The following is a 27,930-nucleotide window of genomic DNA, read 5'->3' as shown; positions in this document are numbered from 1 at the left end:
ACTAGACTACACCTCAGTATACCCACTACAGCTAACTAGACTACATCTCAGTATACCCACTACAGCTAACTAGACTACATCTCAGTATACCTACTACAGCTAACTAGACTACATCTCAGTATACCTACTACAGCTAACTAGACTACATCTCAGTACTCAGTAACTAGACTAGACCACTGCTGTACTGTACCTTTGTATGATAGTATACAAGTGCACTCCACAGTAAGTTATGGTAAACTCAATGGGACTGCGAGGAAGTGAGCCATGTGAGCCCTTCTACCCAGCAGACAGTGCCTACAGGCCGCTTGTTATGGAGCATTGTTTCTGCGTCTGAAGGTGGGTGAGTCACCGGAGGGCCAGCTGTGGTGGGCCCGCGCGCCCGCCCTCTCCCAGGCTCATCAGGGATGTTGAGAGGTGTCCGGGAAGTCATAAACATGGCTCCCTCCGTGGCCGCCAAGCCAGCAAGCAAATGGCAGTCAGCAGGAATAAACGCGCCCTCAAATGGGTCGTCAGTCCAACGGGGGCACAGGGGCACGGCCAAACGATGATGGCAAAAACACACTCTCTCTCTCTCTTTCTCTCGGTGCAGGGAGAAAGCCAAATCTGCCGAGTTTTTAACTTTTTAAGCCGCACACGTGCCTCACGCATGAATCATGTGAACGTGAGGATCAGAGATTGTGTGTGTGTGTGTGGGGGGGGGGGTTGGATTGCTCAGCACTCGAACCCTGGCAGTGATCAGTCGTTAAAGGACCCCTTAATAGAGCCAAGATTGAGCGGGGAATTACCATAAGCCACATGTGGTTAATTGTTGCAAGCTGGCAAGCAGCCCCTGCAGGGACAAACAGATGGTTTGTGTAAACCCACACAGTTCGCTAAATATCAAACTGTTGGCTGGGGAGGGAATGGAGAGGTTTGGATAGATGATGGTGATGTGTGTGTGTGTGTGTGTGTGTGGGGGGGGGGGTTACGCTGGCCTTTGCCAGCCCCAGCGTCTCTGGGTTTTTAAGTTGAAAGAGGATTAGTCTGATTGCTTCCAGAGTGCAGTTATGCCGGGATGAGATGAATCAGTGTCCAAACTCCGCAACTGCAAACCCCCATCCTCCACTCAGTCCTGGTCTACTCTAGGCTGAAACAAAAATCGAAAGGAAAAAAAAGGTCTCCTTAGGTCTGAGCATTTTTGCTCATCCATAAAGTGATGTTCACCTGATCTCTGTGAAAGCTTTGTTTACCTCGGACATCTAAGCTACCTTTTCCCAAAGGCATTGCATTGCAAATGTCACCCTTATATGTTATATTTTTAATCACAGAACCCAGAACAGCCACCTCAGAGTCTGTACATGGCTCACAGCCTGACCCTGTCAAACCAGTGTGAGAGCTGCTGTTCCTGGAACAGTCTTCTTGTATTTACAAAAAAAACACCTCCCTTGGCCATTGGCTCCTTTGGTCTGCATTTGGAGACTGTGCTGGTGTGCATGCATACTCTTTGAAGGCAGAACAACAGTGTATCATGACAGGCTGTTTCCATGGACCACACATACTGGCAAAAATGGTCACTGCCCAGCAAAGTTGTGTTGGTAATAACTGTGTGTTTAATGATATAATTCAACGGACTGCAGTGGGTCAGTATCCAAACCCAACCACCATGTTACCCCCCCCCCCCCCCCTCTTTTTAAAGAGAGATCAGATCATATGTACATACACTAGTAAACTGGAGATGTGGGGATCCGCTGTGGTGGTCACAGTCCTGTGGCTTTGTGTGTGTGTGTGTGTGCAGGGGTTGAGGGCGTCTGGTCTGGGCCTCGGCGCTCTGGACAGACAGGCGTCTGGGGGCGAGAGGAGGAGAGTCTCGAGGAGACTCCCGCCACACCGCACTCTGATTAGGGCCGCCGCATCTGCCGACTCCCTCCAACCTGTAATTTCAGCCATCAGCAGACCTCTTATTATTTCCTATGGAACCACCAGCTTTATTTCTGCGCCGATGGGGACCAGAATAGTATCAAACGCGGGCGGCTCTCGCACATCCTTTATAATTATGACACAAAGATGGAGTGAGGGAGGACTGTTTTAGGCACAAATTCTTCGGTGACTCTTCTTCTTGTGTCAGTATGTGTGCTGGCTGTGGATATTTGTAGCACATTTTTGTGAGTCATTCCGCCAAGTCATCTCAGCTCTATTTTAGTGTTCTATGGAACAGCAGTATAGCGGTTCTCAATCCTCCTACAGTGTATCTGGGACCAATTTGAGCGGCTCTTCCATTTCAGTGGAAGCTGAGGATATGGGTGGATGTTTGTGGTGTGTGTGTGTGTGTGGGTGTGTTTCTATGTTTATGTCATCACAGCATGTTTTCAGTAAAGACTTAGTAGCTTACCCAGTGAGATATTTCTTTTCTTTAAGGGTCTTTAGAATGCATGGTCAGATTTAAAGATGAAATCCCTCTGACAGACATCTCACACCTGCTCGCCTCTGTGGGCCGCTTTGCTTTTGTTTGAGAGCCTCTCCATCACTCACCATTCAAAACTTTCTTAAAAAGTTTGAGAGCAGCAAATCCTGTTTGACGGCCATCCCCCATTCTTAGGCGGGGCAGCTAAGGCCACTCGCCGCTGCTGGGTCATTGTCTTGTTGTCAAGGGACCTCAGTAGCCCCACGCCATGGGACGGGCAGGGCTGGAGCGGAGGGGAGGGGGTGGGTGTTTCTGGCCGTGTGCACGGGGGAGGCCTTGCACAGCTGTCACAACAACCTGCTGATGTGTTGACACTGCACAGAGCAAACAGACAGGTCTGAGGACACCATGCAAGGAAGCTGTCTAATGAATGTATGTGTTTATCTGTGTGTGTGTGTGTGTGTGTATGTGTGTATGTCTTTGTCTGTGTGTGTGTGTGTGTTTGTGTGTGTGTGCGTGTGTGTGTGCGTGTGCGTGTGCGTGTGCGTGTGTGTGTGTGTGTGTGTGCGAGTGTGTGTGTGTTTGTGCATGTATTATGTGTGTATCTGTGTCTGTTTTGTTGGGTGTTTTGGCAGGTATCTCACCAAATTCCTTTGTTACTTGTCTGTGATCCTCATCTTTCAATAATTTATTCTCCACAGCCAAAGTATCAATATGAACCTCCTAGGTAGTGTACATTTAGCACTACAACTCTGAATCTGTATGATGTATGACAGGGGTCTCCCACAGGTAGCTCGCAAGCTACCAGTAGCTCCCCACCTGCTCTCCAAAAGGTTTGAGGAAGATGTTCATAAATCTGATAACCCAGTCACTGGGGAAACATGTTAAAATTCCTATGAAATCAAATTCAGTCTACAAAGAGAGAAGGTAAATGAGTTGAAAGGAACCTTTAAAAAGCATACAAATCTTATTCAGCGGTTTTGGTTGGAGATCAGCTATGAATGCATGCTACTATAACATAAAAGCTCTCGGCCATGTCCATTTTGTCAAAGTAGCTATCGAAGGAAAAAAGGACCCAGACCCCTGATGTATAATATACTGCTGTCTTAATTTGTTTATGTGCTACATCTACATTTATTCATTTAGAAGACACTTTTATCCTAAGCGACTTACAAAATCAGGAATAACATTCAAGCTACAAGTTACATAATTTGTTATTTTCTGTTCAGATATGTATATTTTTTACCCTGCTCAACTCCTCAAGCTCCTCAACACTTGTTTTCCCCCCCATTTTTGTTTTGCCTTTCTCCCCCTCAGATACTGGACAGCTTTGCCAAATTCCATTCAATAGCGCCCCCTGAAGGCCACCCATGGGACAGCAGCCTGGAGAGCTTGGTGTGTGTGTACATGCCCGACGGCCACGTGGTCACTGTTCCCGTCAAGCCCGACTCCCTGGCAGCCGACGTCCTCTACCAGGCCTGCAAGGTACGTCCAGCCTGCGTCAGCTCTCCTCCTGGCAGCCTCGTCCTCCGCCAGGAAACTCCAAACGCTTCCAATCCACAGGCCTTCCGTGTCCGTCAGCGCTCTGCGTCCACAGCTCTGGCTCCCGCGGCCCTGTAAAATATAGATGTTGTTTTAGTCAGGAAAAGAGAGATCAAGGTGGCTGTAGGGCATCTTATCGAGCTGCGTAATTGGTTTCCATTCCTCAATTATTAATCGTCTCTTCCTCCTCTCTGGTTTTGCAAGCCCCCTGTCTGAAACTGATTACTCTCAATCTCTGGTCTTTTAGATCTTCTAGCATGTTGCAGTGCTAAGCAGTTATGGTTAGACAACGCAACGGGTTAAAGTGAGTGCTGGTCGACACTGATTTATTCAGTTGTGATGCTGTCCAGTGTTTTGGAGCCACAAGTGCAGCGGATCAGGTGCAAAAATAGAGGGTTGTTTACGCTCCACCCAGGCAGTGAGCCAGCTAATATCGCTCATTAGTTCCACCGTCTGGCGCAAGACTTCTGCTCCAGAGAAATTCATTCGATTCCCAGAAAACATTGAGTGGAATTCATGCTCTCCAGACACTTGATTATACACCAGGGGGATGGTGGATGAGGCTCTGACTTCTCAGCACCAGGAAGGCTCCAGTAGCTGAAAACTAGACTCAAATAATCTAAAGCTAAAGATAAAGTTTCTGGGGCCACTCCGCACCTCTTGTTATTTTCCGATAAGCGCTGTACTATTTCGGTAGCTGACAGGCGTGCTGGTGTGCTCTGTTGCAGGGTCGTCAGCTGGAACCCTGTCTCTTTGGCCTGCGTGTGAAGAGGCGTGTGGGGGAGGAAGTGGAGGTGCACACCGCCTCCGCCACTGATGCACTGAAAGAACTGGTGAGAGGAACACAGAATATAAGTCCAAGTCAAAGTCAACGCTTCTGGGAAAAGTAGAAGTATTTCATGAATTATTGGTTAATTACTACTTAACTACATGGCTATATACTTAAAATGATTACTATGTTGTCATTTGTTTTTATAGTGGTGTTAAAGAGCTGGAAGTCATTTGCCTGTGTTACACTAAGAGAGTCCATTGTTCCATTTACATATTTGCGCTGTCTCTCTGTCCAGGTGTATGATGAACTGGAGGTGTTTCCCCTCAGTGTGTTCACACGAAACATGTCCCGTGCAGACGCCTCATCTGACTTTGGTGAGTGAAACACACGCTCAGAGCATCTGTGCAGTTCAACAATCAATATGTAGATAGACAGTTCAAAAGACACTCGGAGGACTCTCAGGACTATGCATCTTGTACATAAGGACTAATATTGAATCAACTGACTTGAGTGACAAATCTTCTGTTGGTACTGTAGGCTTCGCCGTGACAGGCCACGTAGACGGACTTGGGCGGAGTCACATTTACATCAGTGAGGTGGACACAGCGGGGCTGGCTTTCTCAGAAGGTACTTGTCTTTCAATATTTATGTCATGTCAACAACAGCAACAACACAAGCCTTATTCATCTCCGTAAAACCACACAAAATGTTTTTTGCCACATGGGATTTGTGTGGTGGTTTGCCAGCTCTAGAGTGAAAGATTTTCTGTTCTGTTCTGTTCATGTGTGTGTGTGTGTGTGTGTGTGTGTTCCCCTGCAGGTCTGCGGGCAGGGGATGAGATTCTGGTTCTGAACGGGATGAGCGTGAGCTCACTAGACCTGGGTCTGATGCAGGCCTACTTCAGCCAGCAGAGCGTCAGTCTGGTTCTGTGGCGCGAGGAGCTCGTCGTCGCGGTGGAGCCGGGCTCCATGTGGCCGGACTGCGAGTCCAGCGAGGCCCCAGCACAGGCCCACCACATGGAGCACTTCCCCCCCTGGCCTTCAGGTAGCACGCTGCAGCTCACACTGGCCACTGGCCTAGCGTCGCACCCAGTCGGAGTAGCTCCCAAACTTTCATTAAAAAACAGAAACATTTCGATCCGACAGGGTGTTCTTTCAAACCGACCCTGTTGGGTTGAAACGTTGATGTTTTTTAATTAAGTTTGGGAGCTACTCGGGTATGCGGACATTTTGCTGTACCTTATCGCTTACTTTGTCCTGCTCCTGGCCTAAAGATAGGTGGGATGAGCACGAAACGACACCACCAGAATAACGCTGCACCCACCCTTCAATTGTAGTAGTTACTTTTAAGTTTTGAATAAGAAACTGTGACCGTTTTTAACACATTCTAATACATTCACAAAATCCCACAAAAAGAACGGTGACATGAGGTACTTCCAAGCAATAATTCCTGTTGCATTGTAACAATAAATGTGACATGAAGTGTGTAATTCATGCAATGGCAGCTGTTGGTGTTTTAACCAACCTTTAGGGGGCGCTCTGTGTTTATGTCATTCACTCATTCACACCCTGACAGAGGAAAGTATATTTTGGGCTTGGCTGGAACCTCTGATGTAAATGAAGTGTGGACATGTAGCTCTAGTTAAAGATGGCAATAAAATGACACCCCTGCTCCTGTGGTTATCCAAACTGTACTGACAGCTGAGTTGTGTGTCAACTCCTCTCTCCACAGGGTCAATCATATCACTTCTGCCCAGAAATATACAAAGTTATTTATAGATCCCTAGAGTGCCTGCAAGACGGTTGTGTGGAAATAGTCTATTAATCTGTGGGAATTTCCACTAGTTTGGCTGATACTGATTATCATTGATGATGTATATGTTTGGTTTGATTGTTGAAGTATTTAGTAGTTGCACGTGTTAGAATGTTTAATATTTGTTTTTAAGTCAGGCTTAGTTGAGTAATATATCGAATTGATTTGATTTGAAAGAGTATGTTTAGCGATGGCTTGAACTTGTATGTTTTGTCTGGGGTGGATTTGGTACGGCTTGTATGTTGTGGAGGCTTTTTCTCTGGTGTGGTGCCAGTAGCCCTGTGGCAGTTTCAGCCTCTCGGCCGGCTGGCCTGTTACTAAAATGAGACCGATGCAGGCTGACACCAGTCAGGTACGGTTAACCGCCAGCCAAGCTTGAAGCAGGCCCTATCCCCCCGAGACTGCTCCTCTCTTTGATTTTGTCTTTCGCTCTGTCTCTTTGATTTTCAATTGCCCTCCTCTCTCAGTAAAACTGCTTTGTGTTTGGCACTGTATACACTGAGGACCTGCCACTAACATGTCTTTCTTTTTCTTCCTCCCTCTCTCTGTCTCACTCTCACTCCTCCTGCCCCCCATCCCCCTCTTCTCTCATAATTTCTCTCTTCTATCAATCTATCTGTTTTTCTCTCTCTTTCTGTCTGTCTCTATTTTTGCTGTCCTCCTCAGATTCGCCTCCAGCGCAGGAGGTTCCAGAAGGCTCCATAGCAGCTGGTTCGGGTTCTGATGATGGAACTCTGCAGAACATTCCGTCTGATGATTCCGAGCCTCACAGGACGGTAAGAAGACAGAACTTCTCTGTGCTTTGAGATGCATTAAAATGCGCAAACATAGGCAAACATTTGCAACAAATTGCATTTGTTTTCTGTTTGCCTTGAGTTTCCACAAACATTTGCGAACACTCGCAAACAGTTTGAGGAGCTAGTTCTCTGCGAACAAGTTGGGATTTGGACAGAGAGTTATCGTCGTGGAGATGGGATATTTACACAAAAATCATTCAAATGTATCTGTTGAGACAAACGCGTTCGCCACGAACGTTGGCCTCTGTTCAAGGAATTTGAATGCACCTCTGGGCTCCATGCCGCTCAAACTCCACTCTACTATCCACACCCACTATTAGTATTCAGGGCCCCTGCAGCCTGATCATCAGTGTGTCTTTGATCAAGCCAATTGAGTCTAACAAAGCAAGGATACAAAAAAGGCTGAGGTGACAGGCTGTCCAGACTCATGTCCAAACACAAAGATGATTTGCTTCTGTGTTATAATAACTTAAAGCCTGAGTAAACAACAATGATGAACACTTTGACATAAACTAATATTCCCTCAACAGTGAGGGGGGGGGGGGGGGGGGCTTTCAATTATTTTAAATCAAATAAATGGCGTAATTTAAGTGAGGGGGAAATTAGAATTCCAGAATACAGCTCCATACTTTTTGTTCCATTGAGCTCATCTAAACCCGAGCTGTGTGGAGCACAAGCTTCCTGTTGCTGGGGAGTGATCTGTGGATTGGCAGCTCTCTTAAGTAGAGCGGAGGAGTGTGAGGCAGCCAGAGAGGTGTTTGCGTGTGCAGGTGTGAAGGTGTGTTTAGGTGAGCTGGATTACCGGGCGTCATTGCGAGGTCACGTTGTAAGGGCATGGGGCCTAAATGCAGCAAGGCAAGGCTGGACGGGGTCCAGACCGTGCCTCCCAAAAACCACACACACACACACACACACTTCACACACGTGTATACTTACACACATACACTGGGCTTATGGCACTGACAGTGGAAATCTTCTGGCTCCCAGCTTGTGTGCTTCTAGCCAGAGCCGTTTCAGATGTGGTTGTCATCGTGACCACCCGCAAGACACTTCATGAATCTCCACTGAGTCGACGAAAGGACTCGGCCAGATGACTCAGAGGTGGAGGAGGGAGGGTGGGGGGGTGTCAGTTGAGGGGGATTGGAAAAGAAAAATCTCCTTGAATCTCCCTGTGGAAAGCAGAAACACAGCACCAAAACCATAATTTCCCTCTATAATTTCTATATAATTCAAAGCCTCGACTTTTCTTTCGCTGAGAATGCCTTCCATTGCGACCTCCACCCCCCCATCCACCCCCACCCCCACCCCCCTCACCACCCTCGGCCCTGCTGCCTAGCCTTCTGCTTCAGCCACCCAGACGCATCCTGGCCCACAGCAGCCTACCTGTCAGCAGATGGACCCACTTAAGCAGCCGGCTTATCCGGGCTTACGCCCTGTAAGGGAGCTGCTGCTGGTGAGGAGGGGTGGGGAAAAAAAACAGCAGAAGGGATTTCGGCGGCCGGGTGGATGTGGCGCGTTGTGGCTGTTTTGGTGGCATGTAGGGTTCCGATTCCCAGTGAGTTTTTTGTTTTTGGGGGGGGGGGAGAGGTGCCACTCTCTGGTCATGTGGTGGTGGCGTTGGCTACAGTGGGGAGAGGAGTTGAGGGAGGACTTGGCCGAGGCGTTCAGCCCGGCCTCGGTCAGACAGGCGCTGAAGGACAAGCTCGCCGCGCTGCTGGATAAGATAGCGTCCTGTTTGGTCTGCGAGCAGGCCCCAGACGGGATCGTTCTTCTGGTACGAGTGTGTATGTGTGCATATTGTGTGTGTGTGTGTGTGTGTGTGTGTGTGTGTGTGACTGACTGACTGAGTGTGTATGTAGAGGGATTCACAGTGTTTGTGTTTATATGTGTCTGTAGGTTTGTGTGTTTACTACTTTTGTCTACTCTTATGAAAAGCCTGAAGTCAGCAGTCAGACTGCTGTGTTTTGGTCTCTGCTGCCTCATTCGCTCCGCTGTTCTTTTTACACTTTCCAGTTTTTACCATGATCTCGCTGCACAACAATTTTCCACTTCCACAATCATTTCCTATCACATGCACACACAATCACAAACACATAAACTCACAAACACACACACACAGAGGCCACACACACATACTGATGACACTACTTTGTTTTTGTAGAACAGTCGGATGTCTGCATGGTGGACACAGCGCCCTGCGCACCCGATGCATTATAAAGGATTAGCATTATCCAGCAGTGGTTTATAGCCACCTCCCATTTACTGCTGCACACTCCGGAGCTACAGCACCCCTGTGCAGCACAATGCTTCCGACCTCCAGAATTCATCAGTTTGTCAGCACTATATTACGGCTTGACAGAACACATTATGATGATAAATGGCTCAAGGCCTCCCCAGGGATCCTGCGTCTTACATCTCCCACAGCAAGCCTGGCCATGTGTGGAGGAGAGATAAAAAAACAACAACCTCCCTCTATGTCTATGGCATCAATCTGCATAGCCTTTGTTCAGAGTTTTGGAAAGCTTTATTGTCGATATAAAATGTCAAATATCAGGTTTGATATTATTCCAATGGGAGTGTGTGTATTCAGAGAAAGGGAGTGTACAGTATGTTTGTGGGTATAGGTGAAATAGCCCAGGGCGAGTTTTGCTCACTTGAAATTCTGAAAGCATGTGATGACTGGGCTCTGAAGCATTGGAGCGTGACATTGGCTATTAGTTTCTCAGTAGCAGTTTGTTCCTCTGCATCAGCTTTTGTGTGTGTGTGTGTGTGTGTGTCTGAGAGAGAGAGACAGAGAGAGAGAGAGATGAGAGAGGGAGGTAGATCCATATGGGTACACCTGGCTGTGCATGTCTGTAAGTATTTTGTGTGTGAGAGTGCAATCGCTCAAACTTTATGAAGGGATTGAGGCCAGCCAATATGACACCCTGTCCTGCTAACCTTTTGATGGAGCTATTTACTAACAGTGTTCTATTGATGGAGCTATTTACTAACAGTGTTCTAATCTCACTGATCCCTGTTCACCATGGACTTGATACTCCACATTACCAGTGACCAATGCGGTTGTCTCTGCTGTCCCACGGCTAGTGCACACTGTTCTTTAGACTTTAGAGCCACTTAACAGGATGATATGAGCTATATATAATGGGTTTATAAAAGGTGGATTTAAACCATCCCTGCAAAAAGCTAACAGATTTGTTCTTGTACCCCCCCCCTCTCTCTCTCTCTTTCTGTCTGTCTTCTCTGTCTCTCCCTCTCTCCTCCGCAGAGTGCAGACAATGTGTGCCCGTTGTACCAGACCTTCCCAGAGGGCTCGGTGCTGGAGGCTGAGGGCCATAGGAACCCCTACTGCAGTGACCCCGCCCCGCCAAGGCCATGCCCCCGCCACATGTCAATCACCGACAGGCTCCGCAAGGTCATTCAGGAACTGGTGGACACAGAGAAGTCCTACGTGAAGGTACGTACATGGTGGGATGGTTATTTCCGGCTGGTGATATAGTGTAGTGGCTAAAGAGCTGGGCTAGCATGCAGTAGCCTGAAAAAGTCGCTTTGAATAAAAGTGTCTGCTAAATGTAAATTTCTCATTTTGCATTCACTTGCCCATAGAGAAGTTAAAATGTGATACGAGATCATTTACATTTTTAACTATAAGTCCTGTGCTCGGTCGTGCAGTTAAAATAAGTTCTGTGTGATGCCCGACCACAAGTACAACAGAGAGAATTCCGACCGATACATAATGTTTGTCTTCATTTTATTGTGTTGTGTGTTGTTTTGGATCAAAGCACCTGCTAAATACTGTAGCTAATTATGAGTTTAGAGGCATAGCAGGTTCATTATCATTTTGTTTGTGTTTGTTCCAATTGGAATTACATCATAAGCAGAACACAGGAAGGTCAGGTGCTGCTCATTAGAATTACAGGATGTGAAATATGCCGGAGGATTCCTCAGTTGAAATTAGTCACATTTTTAGGTGACGAACAAAATGGTGCTTAGATCCACATACATGCACACAAGCATACATGCCATGCTAGGAGCTGTACTCATGCGGAATGTTCTATGCATGTAGTATGGGTGTTGCTGGTTTGTGAGTGTCAGCCCTGTGTTATGCAAAGTGATTGAGATGGGACCCGGTCATCTAAGCTCTTCTTAATCCCTTTTGTTTTTTCAGGACCTGGGCTGCCTGTTTGAGATCTACCTGAAGCCATTGCAGAGCGAGACGTTCCTCACTCACGATGAGGTGAGTGACCATGACCTCCTCCTGTCCACCGCCGTAGCACTCCTCATTATTCTCAATGGAAACCACTCTCTGGAGCATAAAACAGATGTCACATCATGTGCATGTCTGGTCTGACTGCTCCTCCATGTCTGTGTGTGACTGACCCTGTGCCTATTCCCCCCTCCTGCCACCAGATGGAGTCTCTGTTTGGCAGCCTGCCTGAGATGCTGGACTTCCAGAGGGTTTTCCTGCACACGCTGGAGGAACGCATCGCCTGCTCGCCAGACTTCAGCATCCTGGAGACTCCTGAGCAGTTTAAGGTGAGCCAGCCCCCACTGTACAGCCAACCTGGTGTGACCAATTCAAATGAACCGCAAGCATCATTTTCATTGTATACATTCCTGTGTATAAAATTACAAGCAAGTTCCTGTTGTTGGTAGTTTTATAGCCCAGGCAGTATCCACTCTGAAGTAATAATTTTGGATGCATGCTAATAGTGCTGTGTGTGTCTGTTTTGTGTACACAAACATATAGATAACAGTCTAAGCTACACCACTCATACATGTCATGTAGTAACCACATTTTTGTTTGTTTTGTTTCTCTTGTTTGTTGAGTATAGAAGCTCCTCTTCTCTCTTGGTGGATCTTTCCTCAACTATGCCGATCACTTCAAGCTGTACAGCGGTTTCTGTGCCAATCACATCAAGGTCCAGAAGGTCCTGGAACGAGGTAGGCATCACTCACCACATTAACAGAGGTGCACTGTATCTTTCACACAGGTGGATTCACTGCTTGCAAATGTTTCAGCAAATGATCTCTCTAATCACTGAGGGTCTAATTAGAGTGAACAGGCAGAGGAAGATCTACTCTGTTCAAGGTTGTTCATTTCCCCAACACGCGATTAAGAGGAGAGTGGTGTTAGCAAAGATAGCGAAAGTTTTTATTTATTTATTTATTTATTTTGTGCTTCCTGTGCATGTTTGATTTTGGCCCAGCTTGTTCTGGCTGTAAGTGTCTGATGTATAAAGTATAGCCTAAGAGGAGTTGAGGGAATACTTCACCCTCCTGGTGCTGCTGCACCTCGCCTTACATAACCAGGCTCTTGAGTTTCCACCAAACCGCGCGCAGCAGCAGTCAGACCCTGTGATCTAAGGAGAACAGCTCCATTTCAGTTCGCAAAGAAAACAAAGGAGGATCCTGCCAAAAGCACTCTCTTCCCCTTTTATCTTCATAAGGTAGCTTATTATTCATCACCTCGTATCCCCGCTCTGTCTCTCCCTTTCATTTCCTCTCTCTCTCTCTCCCTTTCTCTCTCTCTCTCTCCCTTTTTCTCTCTGTCTCTCTTCCTCTCTCTCTCTCTCTCCCCCTTTCAGCAAAGACAGATCAGGCGTTCAAGGAGTTCCTGGAGGCGCGGAACCCCACTAAGCAGCACTCCTCCACCCTGGAGTCCTACCTCATCAAGCCTGTGCAGCGAGTGCTCAAGTACCCACTGCTGCTCCGCGAGCTCGTCTCCCTCACCGACGTGGAGAGCGAGGAGCACAGCCACCTCATAGGTAACACCAGGACACACACACACACACACACACACCATCAAAAGCATACATTTAGATTTACATATATTCATTTGGCATATTCATTTTTTTTATCCAAAGCGACTTATAGAAATAGAATATAAGATACAGTGCAGAGGAGACCTTAGCTAGGAATTACACACACACACACATGCGCCTTCCATACATAGAGAAAACACACATACAGTAGGTGCTTTGATTGCTCATGCCTGCACATGCAACATACTGTACACACGCATATTTAATCATTTGGTCATAAAGCCATGAAACCACTCTCACTTATCTCATGAGGGCTGTATACAGTATTGCCACACATAATCATCCCGGGATATGATCAAATCAACCCATATATACACATGAATAAGGAATTACCCACATGCATATGACAGGAACATATGCACACATTATTCCACAGAGCTGTATACAAAAAGTAATAAAAGTATTACAAATGGAGTAAATCATGCTGGGATAATTTTCCTACTAAATATAGTCTACTTTAGTGGTACTCCACTCACTGACTGCTGGTGGTCATGCTAGACTGGTGTCTCTTTATTGAGTCTCTCTGGTTGTGTGTGTGTGTGTGTGTGTGTGTGTACAGAGGCCCTGAGGGCCATGGAGAAGGTGGCGAGCCACATCAACGAGATGCAGAAGATTTACGAGGACTACGGCACCGTGTTCGACCAGCTGGTCGCCGAGCAGAGCAGCCGAGAGAAGGAGGTATGACAGCCCCCCCAACACTTCAGATGATTGGTAGTTATTATAAGCACATGCTCAAGGTGTCATACAGGGATATATTTATAAAAGGTATACATCTAGGAAAATGTATGTGATCGTATAGAGCTTGACTCATGAATATATAACTATAACCATCAACCTATAGCTGCCGCAGCAATCATCCCTTATGTTGTATGACTAGATATTGCCAGACATGATTTATGATTCATGGTGGATTCGATGACGGATGGTGGAGTTGGAAGTGTTTCTTAAATCCTAAATTTCCCCAAAGTTGAAGTTGATATGCTATGGCAGTAGAAAAGCCAAGTGGGTCATTTCCATGTTGATTAGTCACTTTGGATAATCCTACTGATGATAACAGTGATGAAAGTTAACAAAGGCGGCAGAGGGGCAATCAGAGTGTGTGTGTGTGTGTGTGTGTGTGTGTGTGTGTGGGGGGGGGGGGGGGGGGTAGTGGCTAAGCTAAGGAGCTAGTGCATACTAGTCCAGCATGCAATAGCCTGAAATGTTGTAGGTTCAACTAGCTTTCACCGTTGTGCCCTTGAGCAAGGCACTTAACCCTTGAGTGAATCTGGGGAGAATGGCCCTTGTAATATAACTAACTTGTAATATAATATGTAAGTGCCTTTGGCTAAAAGCGTGTGCTAAATGAATAGATGTAAAGTGTACCTGTGTTGCTGTGCCCCAGGTGACTGAGATCTCTATGGGGGAGTTCCTGCTCCACTCCTCAGTGCTGTGGCTCAACCCTCTCCCCTCTCTGGGCCGCATGAGGAAGGATCCAGAACTCACCCTCTTCCGTGAGTGTTACATTGCATGATCGGAACTTAGTTTGGATGGAAGATCTGACCCCAACCCAAAGATGACATGCATTATGTAGAAAAACAACATGTGTGTTAAATGACATCACTTTCTTTTCCCGTCTCCCCCAGTCTTCAAGAGGGCAGCCATTTTGGTGTACCGTGAGAGCACCAAGCTGAAGAAGAGAATGGTGAGTCTCAACACTTCAGCATGTTTGTTTTCTCCATTGCTTTCGCAATGTCTGTGTGTAACAATGGATAATATGTGTGTTGTGTGTCTGATATCGGCTAAAATGTTTGTCTCTGAAAATGGCTAATGTGTGTGTGTCTTCTTCTTCTGCAGACTGCGTCCCGTTCAGCCTACTCACAGGGAGACCTGGATCCCTTCAAGTTCCGCTGGCTCATTCCTGTGTCCGCACTGCAAGTCCGCTTGGGAAACACAGCAGGTTGGTGCCGCTCACTCACTGACCCTCACCACCCACCACCACCACCACCCAACCCCCCACCAACACCACCACCCAACCCACCACCACCACCCAACCCCCCACCACCACCACCACCCAACCCACCACCCAACCCCCCACCACCACCACCACCCAACCCACCACCACCACCCAACCCCCCACCACCACCACCCAACCCACCACCACCACCCAACCCCCCACCACCACCACCACCACCCAACCCACCACCACCACCCAACCCACCACCACCACCACCACCCAACCCACCACCACCACCCAACCCCCCACCAACACCACCACCCAACCCCCCTTAGTTTTTCTTGGTTCATAATTTTATGTTGAATATTCTCTTTGTTGGTCAACCTTCATCATGTGCCATAACGTACAGCGGGGGGACGTACAACTGCTGCAGAATACAGAAATGTAGTGCGGCTGTATGCGTGGGCTATGAGGCCTATCTTTCTTACAGACCGTATCAGTCACTGATCTCAGAACAGGCTCTGTAAGGCTTGCTCTCCTCCAGAGGAACCTCCTGTGGATGGAGAGACACTAGTAGTGCCGAGCGCTGCTGCACATATCTTAACACAAAGAAGACTGTGTGTTTGGAAACCCTGATGCTTGTGCCAGAGGATTGTAGTACAGTACTTTGCTGTATTCCATTATGTATGTCTTGGTCAACCTCTGGGGCCTTAAGAAGTGTATTCATATTCTCTCACTCAATATTAATAATAATAATAAATTTAATGTATAAAGCAGAATCAGAATTTATACCAATCCCTCTAGGCGTAACATTAGTACCGGTACACACAAATTGAGTAAACCGTATTTCCAACGTGGTCGTCCCTCCCACAGCTGCGCCACATTGAATCTTTTATAACTCGCAGACAAAATGGTGTTTTCTGTGAGGCGTGCTGACAACCCGTGACTCTCCCTGACAGGCTCAGACAACCCGTGCATCTGGGAGCTGGTCCACACCAAGTCCGAGGTGGAGGGGAGGCCAGAGACCGCCTTCCAGCTGTGCAGCAGGTACAAGTACGGGTCAGCAGGGCGCCCTGGCTAGCGTCCGCACAGAAAATAACACAACAGGAGAAAATAATGTGGACACATTTGTAGAGTTTTAAATTCTGTATGTCTGCCCTTCGTAAAAATGATATTCTTTAATTAAAGACAGATGTGATTCCGCTCTAAAATCTTTATGATCATTTAAATTTAATTAAGGTGCTTAAAGTCAAAATATTCAGCGGGTGTTACACAGATTCTACACAAGTTCCTTGTGTTACAATTTCTGACAATTCCTTTCTCCTCGTCCCCCCCTAGTGGTTTGGAGAGCAAAGCCAACGTGGTGAAGACCATCCGCTCCCTGCTGAGGGAGAACGCCAAGCAGACGGTCTCCATTGAGAGGAGCTGCAGAGACCACCTGGCCACCTTCAGGAGACCCCTGCCAATTCAGACCACCGCGGCTCAGGCTGGACCTTGGGTGCTGCGGCACCCGTCTCACCCCAACGGCCTTCGGCCCGTTCCGCTGGACATGGACGGCGACTGTCACTCGGAGCCGTCGCTGCCCAGCCGCCCGCGCGACTACCCCAGCCACCGGACCATGCAGCTGGACAAGCGGGCTCGGCTCCACTCGCTCACCAGCGCCATCGAGGCCCAGCTCCAGAGGCTGAGCTTCGCCAGTGGCGAGGAGGCGGCGGCGGTGGCCTACGGCGTCAGGGAGGGGGGCGTCCGGCTGAACAGGGCCGGGGCCACTGACCACCAGGGCAGCCAGAGTGTCACGGGGGGACTGGTTGACTCGCAGAGCTCCATGGATCTCAACTCTCTGCTGGCCAGAGACTTCAGCGTGCAGAGCCTGGCCTCCGTGGTCAACGAGGACTGCTTCTACGACGCGGTCATGGGGATCCAGAAGGCTGTTATCCCCACCCTGTAGGAAGGACTAAGCATGTAGGAATCGGGAACGGAACCTTGCCCAACAAAGAACTCTGGACTAGTGTGCTTGTATGTGTTGTTTCCATGGCGACAATGCTTTGAATGGGCTGAATGGAATGGCAGAAGTTGGATTGCTCACACGAGCTTTGGCACCTGTATGTTTTAAAGCCTTAATTTGTAGCTGCGCGTAAAGAATACCTTGAAAGCCATCATGCTGTAGCGGAAGAAAGCTAGAGAGATCAGTTGATACATGATGTGCTCCTCCTATAGAAGCTTGAGTATTAAGACTTCACCAGCACTGTGCAGCATACACAGAAGAGCCCGTGGAGCTGTAACACCTTCAGTGGCTTTACTGCATATCTTGCCTTGTGGCCTTGTTTTCTAAGCACTAAGACCATATGCCTATGTCAACTGACATTCCCTTTTTGCTTGTATATTTTAGCTTTCGACAAAGGCAGTTTTAGTTAAAAACTGGAATTGCTTGATTGAAAAAAAAAAATGGGTGAATGGGTATTCAGAGATTCACAAAGATGCACAAATGACTATTTTGTCTAAATTATATTTGTATATTTCCTACTCTTTTTGGTAATATGTTTGTAATTACATTTATAAGAACTTCTTAATCTAAGTGGCATGCTTTTGTTTAAGTTAAAACAATGTCTTAGATGTCATGAGTTTTGAGATATTTGCGGTATTATTTTTCAAGTATTGAAAAATGTTTTCAGTTTTACTCAAACTTGGCTGTAATTTATTTGTAATATATTCTTGATTCTTTGTGTAAGCATTTATTGACATTGTACAGATAAAAGTGTAATATTTAATAAATGCTGTCTTCTACAATCACTTTTTCATCACTGTTTGCCAAACAAAAGAATACTACATATGTAATTTATTATGTATGCCCTCATAAGAAAGTATGTCAGAGAGATATTTTGGAGTGTGTCTAGAGGCCCACTGCTCTGTGCTACATCCACTGATTTTATAAATCAAGTCACCATAGTCACTGTCAGCCAGCAGATTTCTGACTTCTTGAATGTAAAATTTTAGCGTTATGAAAATGTTTGCGGAAGAGTGTGTGTGTGTGTGTGTGTGTGTGTGTGCCAGTGCCTTTGAAAATGTCTGACTGACAGGTCCCTTGGGCCCATCAAATCTTCCCCATCCAAGCTGTAGCTGAATGTAGGCAGAAGGAACAGACAAAACAGCTCTCCATTGAGTCATAATTACAGGCCCTTCTCTCCGGGTGCCTTTGTGTGACTGGGGCTGTGGGCGATTTTAATGGAGCGCGTGGGGGCTTAGGGCTCGGGGTTTCATCAGCCTGCTTCACTGCCAGCCACCCTTTGTCACATATGAATTAAAGCCGCAGCAGTAAAGGATGCCTGTGCTGAAGAAGCAAATGATGTTTTTTTTTTTTTTTTAGCTCCACTGCAATGGTGCTCAAGAGTATATGCCCAAATACATGCCAAAGTGAGTGAGGCGGGACGGGCTGGAACCTTATTTTTTCAAGAAAAGAAGCCTTTAATTTAAAAAAAAAAGATGAGAGGGAAAGAAAAGCAAGCAGCGTGCAGACGGTGATGGCGAGGGAAGAAGGCTCGGAGCTCCCGTTGCCACAGTAACACCTGTGTGAAAGACCATGAAGACAGCCTACTCCTCTATAGCGCATAAATTCCAAATGAGAAGCAAATCCCACCTCCCGGCGCCAGTAAACACAAGCCAGAAGAGAGGAGAGGAGAGGGGAAGGGAAGACATGGCGCACTGAGGCATGGTCTGAGTTCCACTGGGACCAAAGAGGAGCGCCACACACTCATTGGAGGGGAGAGTGCAGAACGAAGAGGAGGGTGAGAGAGAGACGCTCGCAGGCGGGAAAAAGTGTGTGTGGATGGTGGCTCAGGCTCGGCGTGGGAAGGACGGGCCTGGCTGTGCCGAGCCCCCTGCTCCTCTGTGGTATCCGCTCAGCTCTTAACTGGAACTGACAGAGTGTTGAAGTAATCGCTGAAGACCAGGCACTTTTAAGGTCCTCCTCCCTCCTCCTCGTCTCACTCACTTTCCCTCTCTCTCTCTCTCTCTCTCTCTCTCTCTCTCTCTCTCACACACAAACACCCTCTCTCAGACTCACACACCCTCTCCGTCTCTCTCTCTCTCTCATTCCCTCCCTTTTGCTCCCATTCTCGCTTGCACACACCCCCTTCTCTCTTTAACTCATTTTCTCTTTCCACCCATCTCAACCAGATCTCCTCAGCTCTTGCCATCACACTCTCCACTCCTATCCTCTCTTCTCCATCTCCTCCTGCTCTTGGCTTGCCTTGAAGAAAGGCACGGTGTGGGCGCCTCAGAGGGGGAGAACCCCTCCACCAGCCTCACCCAGCGGCGAGAGGGCTCTGACCCGGCTCTGTCTGTCTGTCACGTCACACTCATCCGGACTTCAACCGCAGCGCTGCCGAAAGGCGCGAGAGGCAACGATAACAACACAGCGCCTGGAGCCTGAAGTTTTTTTTTTTTTTTTATAGCGACCAGACTGTCAACAGCAGAGCTCTGAGCCTCCTGGACTGTCTTTTTTAAATCTGAGCGGAGAGGACTTCCAGGGGAGAGCAGAGCGTGAGCAGAGTCAATGCTGTGGAACATGTGAGTGAGTGAGTGTGTGTGTGTGTGTATGTTTTAGAGAGAGGGAGCGACAGAGCAACGGAGAACAAGAGAGACAACACAGTAACAGGAGAGAGAGGGAGAGAGAAAGAAAGAAAGAGAGAAAGTGGAGTCAGAGGAATGTGCTGTGCTCAGCCGACATTCAACTACTCCCTCCATCGTGCCCGGGGCTACTCTCTCTCTACCTGTGTGAGCCTTTGTTTGCCACTGTGTCACATTGACCTGACACAGTAGTCACACACACATGCATACAGCTGGGTGCCTATCTGTGTGTGTGAGCGCGAGGACACACACAAACACACACAATGACCGATACATTCACTGGCAGAATGCTGGGATGACAGCGAGACGAAGCCGATGTTGCTCTTGGCCACTGAGGTTGGAAAACTGATCGGTGAGTTCAGACTTTTCTTTTCCATTTCGCCTCATTCTCTCTCTTTCCATCTGTGTGTGGAGACAACCAATAGTGTGGTCTGCTATGTTACTGCTCAAGCATGCGTCCATGTGCACCACAATGTTTATGCATTCAGAAAGACATTAGCTAAGGAATCCAGTGGGCAAACATCGCATAGCACTCAGTGTATTCCACTGTATTCCAACTTTCCATCATTTGTTTCCCTTCAGGAAGGTTCAGCGGGAGCCAATAACCACTAGTTTATGAAAAGTGCCACATAGCTCATGAGTATAAGTCCAGGGACAGCCGTAAAAAATATGTTCTCCTATTTCAATCACAATCATTCAAAACATTGCTCTGTTATCCTAAGGGTAGGCAGGGAGGATATTTCTTCAGCCAGACGTCCTCACCAATCACCATAAGGAAAGTGTGCTGTCCTCCGTACTTATGAGACAGCACCTTCAGTCGGTGAGAAAAACAGCGTGACTCCTGGAGCTGTCAGGTGAGAGCGAGAACTGCCTTTTTCAGTGTGGGAGTAAATAAGCCATTTATATTCAAGTGGGCTTGATGATTGGGATGGAGAGGGAGGTGAGGAGGGGGGTTTATGGCAGCGTTGTGGGGAAGACAGAGATACCTCCAGGCACAGACAGGACCAAGCTGTGTTTGTCCTTATATGGACACCAACTGTTCCAAGCATGAGTACTTCAGTGGCATTTCATTCAGGTTTGTTTGCTGTGTGCGGGCGGACTGTAAACAATGCAGGTGCTCACTTACAATGATAGATTTGAAAAGACTCAGAGAACTCTTGAAGTTGACGAGAACAGAGGCAAAAATGTTGAGCAAGGGACCTCATCTGGCCTCAAAGACGCCATGTAATGTAGGATGTATGCTTTGTGAGGAGGTAGTGGTGTGGGCAGCTCAGCACAATAGATCTCTATTCATGATTGAGCAGTGACCCTTCAGTCCTGTTATCGCCTTCGGTCCAGCTCTGGATGGTCTGAGTCAGGCTGAATGCTATCTCTTGCGGAAAGCACAGTTAGAGAATGATTGAGGCCTCTTCGGCTTGATGTCATTTAGGCCATTTCATTAATTTTACGAGGTTGTTTTTCCTGCAGTCGAAGCCAATCAGCCCCACATACATACATGCACCAATCACATAGAAGTGTTTTTTTCTTTCATTTCTATAGGCCTAATCAGTGCCAAATGCTTCAGCGGGTTCTGGCAGTACAACCAGTAAATGCCAGATGAATACATGCATGCAGAGCATAAGACATTTATGACCTTGTATGAGCGTGCCTGTATATATAAAAAAAGGAGCAACACGAAAAAGCACATGTTCCACTAAATTCTTGCCTAATTGGGTCTTGTAAACAGGCCTGTTCTTTAACCATGAGCATGCTCTTTAAATTTTACACCGACAAATTCTTTCCTGGTGCTATTTTTAAACTTCAATCAAACACCTAAGTCAGCTTAGTCTTGTTTGTCTGTGAACACCACACATAGAAGCCTATCTGAAAGTATTTGTTCCGTTGAGGGCAAATTAGCATCTTATGCATTAATAAATGTTTTTCAACTTGCACCCATTCATACTAACGCGATACTCATCACCAACAACAACTTTTCTTGGCTGTACTTTCCAATCTGTTGCCTGGAGGACAGTTTCCACATTGGTTTTCTTGTGTCTGTGGCTCATCTTGGCACAGGAAGAGTCAGCAAGCAGAGTCTCGGCGCTGGCATGTGCTTCATACCAGCCAAGTCAAGAGACCACAGCCGAATCATGGGAATATGTGGGGCAGAAATCTATAGTAAACAAAGTGGCTAATGACAGACAAAGCCAGTTTTTTCTTTTTTAAATGTAAAGAGGGGACAGCAGCTCGGACAAGGCCCCAGCCGGAAAGAATGGGGACTGGGTCATGTGATTGTGTGAGAGCCCCTGAGAGAGAGACTGGTCTCTGGGGTGAACCTTCCCACGCTCCTTCAGCTGCCCTGGAGCTAAAGCACACAGTAGATGCACCAGCCTTGTCCTGTGATTCCACCAGCCTCTACTGCTGCTTTAGTCAACAGCAGGAGTACACACAGTTTACATGATGACTATGATCTCTTCAAGTGACTGTAATTAATGTTCTCTTGTCAAGTAGTTAATTGTGATAATTATATGTTTTAAGAGCATGTGTAAGGCTACTTTGATAAGAGACAACAATGAATGGAAAAGGGGATTTTCATTGCTGTGACAGAAACATTGTATCATAATAATAACGTTGCAGAATGTTTCCCAAATCTAGACATTAACCAGATGTTTCTGTGGAGGCAGAATTTTCCATGGGAACCTCTGGCCTTGCTGTTGCTGATGAACAGAATGTCAGTGTAGCTCTCTGGCTATCTTAATTACAGAGAATATTTTTGTTTACTGAGACAAGGTTTGTTTGCCGAAAGAGGAGCTCGCTAAATAAAAACAAATTGTTAGGAAACAAAAACAAAGAAGCTTTATTCACATAAAACTATGTGCAACCATCCAAGGACAGAATATCTTAACATAAGCTTAAAAACCGCTGAGAAATGCCTGAGACATTCAAACCTTCCACCACAACCATTCATTAATTTTTTCCCCACACACATCCCATGGCAATCCCTTCCCTTAAATTATACCCTACAGGGGCATTAAGCGACACACATACCCTTTGACCCATACTGATGTACAGTACCCATAAAACAATTAAAATGACTGACAGTGAGCCATCAAAGCAAACTTGGTTGATGCTGTTCCAGGAGAGTTCCCAGTCTCTGTGTGTGAGTGTGTGACAGAAGTGCTGGCGCAGAGCTTAAGAAGGGGTAGGAGATAAAGCCAGCCTGTGATAGCCTGCCATGTCCTCTTACATTGGAACTCCACACATCGCCCAGCACTCCCTGGGACCATGTTAAACTGCATTATTAATCTGCACTAACTCCCACTGTAGCCTACCACAGACTGGCAATGGAAACATGGTCCAAAGATCTACACATTACCGTACACATTCTCTCTCTCTCTCTCTCTCTCTCTCCATATCTCCCACACACTTACATCCAGGGTGTGAATTATACACTTTCTAGATCTTACATTAGTATGTTAAACATAACAATATAAAGTATAATATAAAATAGAATATAAAAATACTATATAAATATATATAAACATGTTTCATGAAAGATAAAAAACTTTCTCTCCCTTCTTTTTCACTCTCCTTCTCTTTTCTTCTCTCCTTCTCCTCCTTCTCCTCTCTTCTATCATATTCACTTACTGATTTTAATACACTTTTAATACATACATACATACATACATACATACAAACAAACATGCATACCTTCCTTGACATACATCCTAATACAGACATTATATTGTGTAAATTTACAAAGGAGCTAAAAAATATGCCACAAAATATATTTTTGCATTTGAGAGAGAGTTTACATTACATCAGTGTGATAATATACTGATTACATAAAACTGTGGATGGTATTGGACTGAGAGTTTTGACCCTGCTGACACACACACATACACACACAGACACACACTTCCACAGTGTGACACACACTTCCACAGACACTATCCATATCGATATGTGTCCATATGTACAAGTATACACTGACAATTCATCATTCCCATTCTCGCCTGCACTATACAACAGAGTCGTGACCTCTCTCCACAGTAGCCCTGCATGTGTTCGCCCATAGGTGGTCCTCAGCCTCCTCCGTGGCCTTCGATCCTACTGATTCCCCCTCCCGCTGGACCAACCTCAACTATCCACCCTCCTACAGAGGCAGAGACCAGTGAAAGAGAACAGCTTCTAAACGCACCCATACACAAACACACGACACACACTTTTAATGGACTCTATTCATTAGCGTTGCAATCCATCTCCTAATGAGACCTACAGCTGTGCTAATGGCAAATGTGGCCTTTGGGTTTAGTAGAATCCCCCTCGGGATCCATGGTGCGCCTGCAGGCCTTTTCTTATGGGGGAGGGACACCCCCGTTATGAATAATGGGACACAAGGAGGGAGTGGAGTGTTAAGGTTAAACGATGCTTATGCTCCCGGTTCATATTTCTCCACATTGAGTCGTGTGGTGTGTTTGAGTTGCTGGGGAGGTGAACAGTGGGAGGTTGGGGATTTTTTTTCTTCTTTTTTTTTGGAAGCTTCCTGCAGGAACAAGTTTGAGGCAGAGACGGAAGGGGAAGGAGAATTGGAGAAAAAAAGAACAGCTGAGTTGAAAGAAAAAATAGCTTTGGGTTTGTGTTTATGCCTCTGGTTCCAAACTCTGCCCAGGTAGGCATCTGCCAGCACGGGTGGTCCCCGTCATTCACAGCTCCCAACACTGATGGAAGAGACGCGAAGGCAGCACAACATAAGCAGCGGATTACTACACCAAACATCCATCTGATAATACACCATAATTTAATGTTTCTTCACATACCAAAGAAATTACAGGATGGAGGGGGAAGGAATGAAGCGGGTGGAGGTAGAGAGGGTGGGTGGAGGGGGAGAGGGTGGGTGGGTGGGGGTCTGCGGATGGAGCTTTCAGATCTGAGCTACAGTCTGCAATTTCCTCCAGAGCAGCAAAAACCCAGAAAAAAGGGCTGACATTTTATTCCGTTCGCTTTCTTTTTACTAAACCATCCAACTGCCGAGCCTCACAGGCATTCAGTGGTTGCCGCAGTTAATTGCCTGTCACAGGTAATAATGGACCATTTCATTTCAGTGGTCAGGAGGTTTAAATTCAATGTGAATGAATATTAGCTTATCACAAGCTTTTATCACCTCATGGCTTCACAGCTTGGCTGAGAGCGATGCTTCCCTTCACTTCTCTTATCTGAGTGAACGACCTTCAGGTCAGGAGAGCATCTCTTTAACTGCGACGAATCACTGCTCAATGTTGCGGTACATAGTGTGGTCATTCTACAGTTCAGTCTGCCACATTTCCATAGTAGCCCTCAATAAAGCAAGGTGTGCAGACCAATTTCAAAAGCACCTTGGCGGAAAATGGACTATGAGTAAGTCTGTGATTTTCCTGTTTTTTCTCACTTTGTTATTTGTGTCCTTTTCCAGAGTTCAGAATTCTTCCGGAGCTACTTGACGCACAACAGCCCGCACTGCACCGCAAGGAAGGTAAGACGTACTTTCGTTTCCGTCTGAAAAATATCACTCACCGATTTCTAAATTACAGCCTTCACTGTGTGAATGAATTAGTGGGATGTCAATGAGGCATGACAAGATGCGGTTGTTATTGCTGGTGGAAAAAAAAATTGTGCATGGAAAAATGGAAAAAATGTAAATGGTTGAAACGCATACATGCTCGTTTGATTGGCAAATGGATTCGATTTTTAAGATTTTTGTTTTACCTGCTGCTGTGGACGGGGAGTCTGGTGACACAGGATAAGCTCTTATGCAGATGGAGGGACACTGCCACTTTAAAAACATATAATTGAGCCGTTCACAAAAAAAAAAAAGTCCACCAAACTGGAATGCAGAGTGAAAATGCAGTCCATCCCAGAGGGCGCATTCATACTCTCTTGAAAACCAAAAAGGGAGCTAGAAAAAAGGGGGTAAAAGGGAGAAAAACAGTGAATAAAAACTAAACAAAACAAACAAAAAAAAAAATCGCAGGCAGCAGACTCCTCTCCCAGTCACCAGCCTCGGAGCCCCATCTGTCTGATCGTCACGCTTGCTCGCTCGGTTCAATTCTCATTTCACTCTTTATCGCAGCCCACTGAAGCCTGCACTGAGGAATTATCAGCTGTCAGGGAACCTGCGCCGGGCTGATAGCGGCGCCAGCAAGGACGGAGAAAGGGGGGAGCGAGGAGAGCAGGGCCACTGCAAGGTGACGCCGGCGGAGGAGGCGGAGGCGGAGGAGGAGGAGGAGGCGTTAGCGGCAGAGGTTTTTCGGCTGCACCCAGTGCGGGGAAGAGGAGGGGAGTGTTGGCGATGCTCTCCTCCGCCCTCCAGATCTTGGCGTTCGCCCTGGCGCTGCTGGGCGTGTTCGGGGCGACGGTGGCCACGCTGCTGCCCAACTGGAAGGTGAGCGCCGAGCAGGGCCCCAACATCATCACGGCCATCTCGCAGATGCAGGGGCTGTGGATGGACTGCACCTGGTGGAGCACGGGGGTGTTCAGCTGCACGCTCAAGTACTCCGTGCTGGCGCTGCCCGCCTACCTGCAGACGGCCAGGACCACCATGGTGCTCTCCTGCATGATGGCTACCCTGGGGCTCTGTCTGGCCGCCCTGGGGCTGAAGTGCACCCGCTGGGGGGGCAGCCACCGCGCCAAGGGGCACACGGCCATCGCGGCGGGCGCGTGCTTCGTGGTGTCCGGGGTGCTGTGTCTGGTGCCCGCTTCGTGGTTCACCAATGAGGTGATCACCAACTTCCTGGACGCCCGAGTGCCGGAGAGCAGCAAGTTTGAGCCAGGGGGCGCAGTCTACGTTGCCTTTGTGTCGGCCGGGTTCTTCCTGGCGTCCGGCGTGATTTTCTGTCTGTCCTGCCCAGGGAAGCGCCAGGGGCCCCTGGACTCCGGCTCCTCCCACCCCAGCAAGGCGCTCTCGAAGCCGCCGCCGCAGCAGCCGGAGCAGCAGCCGCCTCCGCTGCCTCATCGCGAGCAGGTGAGCCGCGAGCAGCAGACGCAGTCGCCCGACCAGCACCCTCAGCCCCCGCCCCTGCCGCAGCCCAGCCGGGAGAAAGCCAACCCGGAGAAGCTGCTCCACGCCGACGAGCCGCCCCCGTCGCCTCACCGGCCGCTGGACAAGCTGCACCAGGACAAGCTCGCCCAGGACCAGGAGCAGGCGTACTACTCGCCGTCCCGCTCCCGACCCCCACCCCCCGACATCAAGAAGGGCTACAGCCTACAGGACTACGTGTAATAGGCTCTCTCCACTGGCGGGAGCCCCGGACTGAAAAAAAAGGAGGCGGAGAAAAATAATAGAAGTGAGGGAAAGAAAGAAAGAAAAATAGATGGGTAAGGTACATTGTGTTTGGCTTGATATTTCTCTTTGTAAGAGGAGAAAGAGAGGAAAAAGGGGGATAGAGAGAGCTAGAGGCAGAGGTGGTGGAGGAGGCGGAGGTGTTGGAGGAGGAGGGTAATGACTTTGACGGCATTATCTCCCTCACTCATCTGTTCTTTCTGCACAGCAAGCAGTGAGGAATGGAGCTGCTCCCATTATCTAACAGCAGACAGATTGTGGATCCTGTGCTCACAGAGTGAATAAAAGGTTTGCAGCTGTGGGCTTTGGACAAAGGGACAAATCAGGTAGTAACGATGACGAAAATGCACAAACGCAGCTTGAATTCTGCTTTATTTGACAAAAAATAAGATTTAAATAATAAAACAAAAAAACTGAACACTTTACCTCACCAAAGCTTTACATCAGCTAGACGTGAAGAAGAAGCCGCACACAATTTCTTCATCGTCATTGTTTTGACTAGGGAGAGGAACACTTGACAGCATATGCAATAATACTTTTTTGCCAGGACATGATTACTAGTTATTTCTGCGCTTGGCTTAAAGGCTTGTGGAATGATTATTATTCAGCCAGCGCATGCTGTCTGTCTGCAACTTGCCACTTGCCTGGTAGATAATAATGGCACGTTTACAGCTAAATGTAAGGCTCAATGCAGAGAATGTGCTTCAGACAATGTTTTGCTTAGTGTAGAGTAACGTTAAGAAAGGCTAGACAAATACTCTCAAAAAAGATGTTTATGTTTGTGGGTGAAGAAAACGTGAGTGATTGAGAGTGTGTGTGTGTGTGTGTGTGTGTGTGTGTGTGTGTATGTGTCCAGACTGTGTTTTCTGGCAGGTCATGGCAGGCAGAAACTCAGTGGGTTGTCGTCCATCTGAGATAATGATGCTCTTTGCTTTCCCATTAG

General features: G+C 47.4%; 2 protein-coding genes and 1 long non-coding RNA gene across 3 annotated transcripts in view; all 3 read left to right on the top strand.

Moving 5' to 3' along the window:
* The window catches only part of tiam2b (TIAM Rac1 associated GEF 2b), a 46,582-nt gene extending 28,746 nt beyond the window's left edge, over nucleotides 1-17,836 (top strand). Inside the window, exons 9-25 of the mRNA XM_076272405.1 lie at nucleotides 3,698-3,865; nucleotides 4,651-4,755; nucleotides 4,990-5,068; nucleotides 5,232-5,321; nucleotides 5,514-5,738; nucleotides 7,173-7,282; nucleotides 10,572-10,760; nucleotides 11,472-11,540; nucleotides 11,714-11,839; nucleotides 12,139-12,247; nucleotides 12,892-13,071; nucleotides 13,688-13,806; nucleotides 14,513-14,621; nucleotides 14,754-14,812; nucleotides 14,965-15,067; nucleotides 16,024-16,111; nucleotides 16,403-17,836. Of these exons, the coding sequence (XP_076128520.1) occupies nucleotides 3,698-3,865; nucleotides 4,651-4,755; nucleotides 4,990-5,068; nucleotides 5,232-5,321; nucleotides 5,514-5,738; nucleotides 7,173-7,282; nucleotides 10,572-10,760; nucleotides 11,472-11,540; nucleotides 11,714-11,839; nucleotides 12,139-12,247; nucleotides 12,892-13,071; nucleotides 13,688-13,806; nucleotides 14,513-14,621; nucleotides 14,754-14,812; nucleotides 14,965-15,067; nucleotides 16,024-16,111; nucleotides 16,403-17,012 (2,538 nt within the window). The 3' untranslated portion in view covers nucleotides 17,013-17,836. The remainder of the gene's footprint in view (nucleotides 1-3,697; nucleotides 3,866-4,650; nucleotides 4,756-4,989; nucleotides 5,069-5,231; nucleotides 5,322-5,513; nucleotides 5,739-7,172; nucleotides 7,283-10,571; nucleotides 10,761-11,471; nucleotides 11,541-11,713; nucleotides 11,840-12,138; nucleotides 12,248-12,891; nucleotides 13,072-13,687; nucleotides 13,807-14,512; nucleotides 14,622-14,753; nucleotides 14,813-14,964; nucleotides 15,068-16,023; nucleotides 16,112-16,402) is intronic.
* Nucleotides 17,837-24,648: 6,812 nt separating this feature from the next.
* On the top strand, nucleotides 24,649-25,880 carry LOC143109998 (uncharacterized). Its single transcript, XR_012984024.1, has 3 exons — nucleotides 24,649-24,749; nucleotides 25,122-25,181; nucleotides 25,779-25,880. It is a non-coding gene; the product is annotated as an uncharacterized LOC143109998 (long non-coding RNA).
* Nucleotides 25,881-25,997: 117 nt separating this feature from the next.
* Nucleotides 25,998-27,036, top strand: cldn20 (claudin 20). The gene has a single exon (XM_076272752.1). The coding sequence runs from the start codon at nucleotides 25,998-26,000 to the stop codon at nucleotides 26,925-26,927; it is 930 nt and encodes a 309-aa protein (XP_076128867.1). The 3' UTR covers nucleotides 26,928-27,036.
* Nucleotides 27,037-27,930: the final 894 nt, after the last annotated feature.

This window comes from Alosa pseudoharengus, unplaced genomic scaffold, assembly GCF_046254945.1.
Source record: "Alosa pseudoharengus isolate Yale_2024_CS ecotype anadromous, Long Island Sound unplaced genomic scaffold, YU_APseudo_1.1 YU_APseudo_1.1_scf_7, whole genome shotgun sequence".
Classification (NCBI taxonomy): Eukaryota; Metazoa; Chordata; class Actinopteri; order Clupeiformes; family Clupeidae; genus Alosa; species Alosa pseudoharengus.
Note: the sequence above shows the minus strand (reverse complement) of the source record. Positions and strands in the feature narration are given on the sequence as shown.

Coding starts and splice junctions, on each gene's coding strand:
- cldn20 (XM_076272752.1), top strand. CDS start 25,998: ATGCTCTCCTCCGCCCTCCAGATCTTGGCGTTCGCCCTGGCGCTGCTG.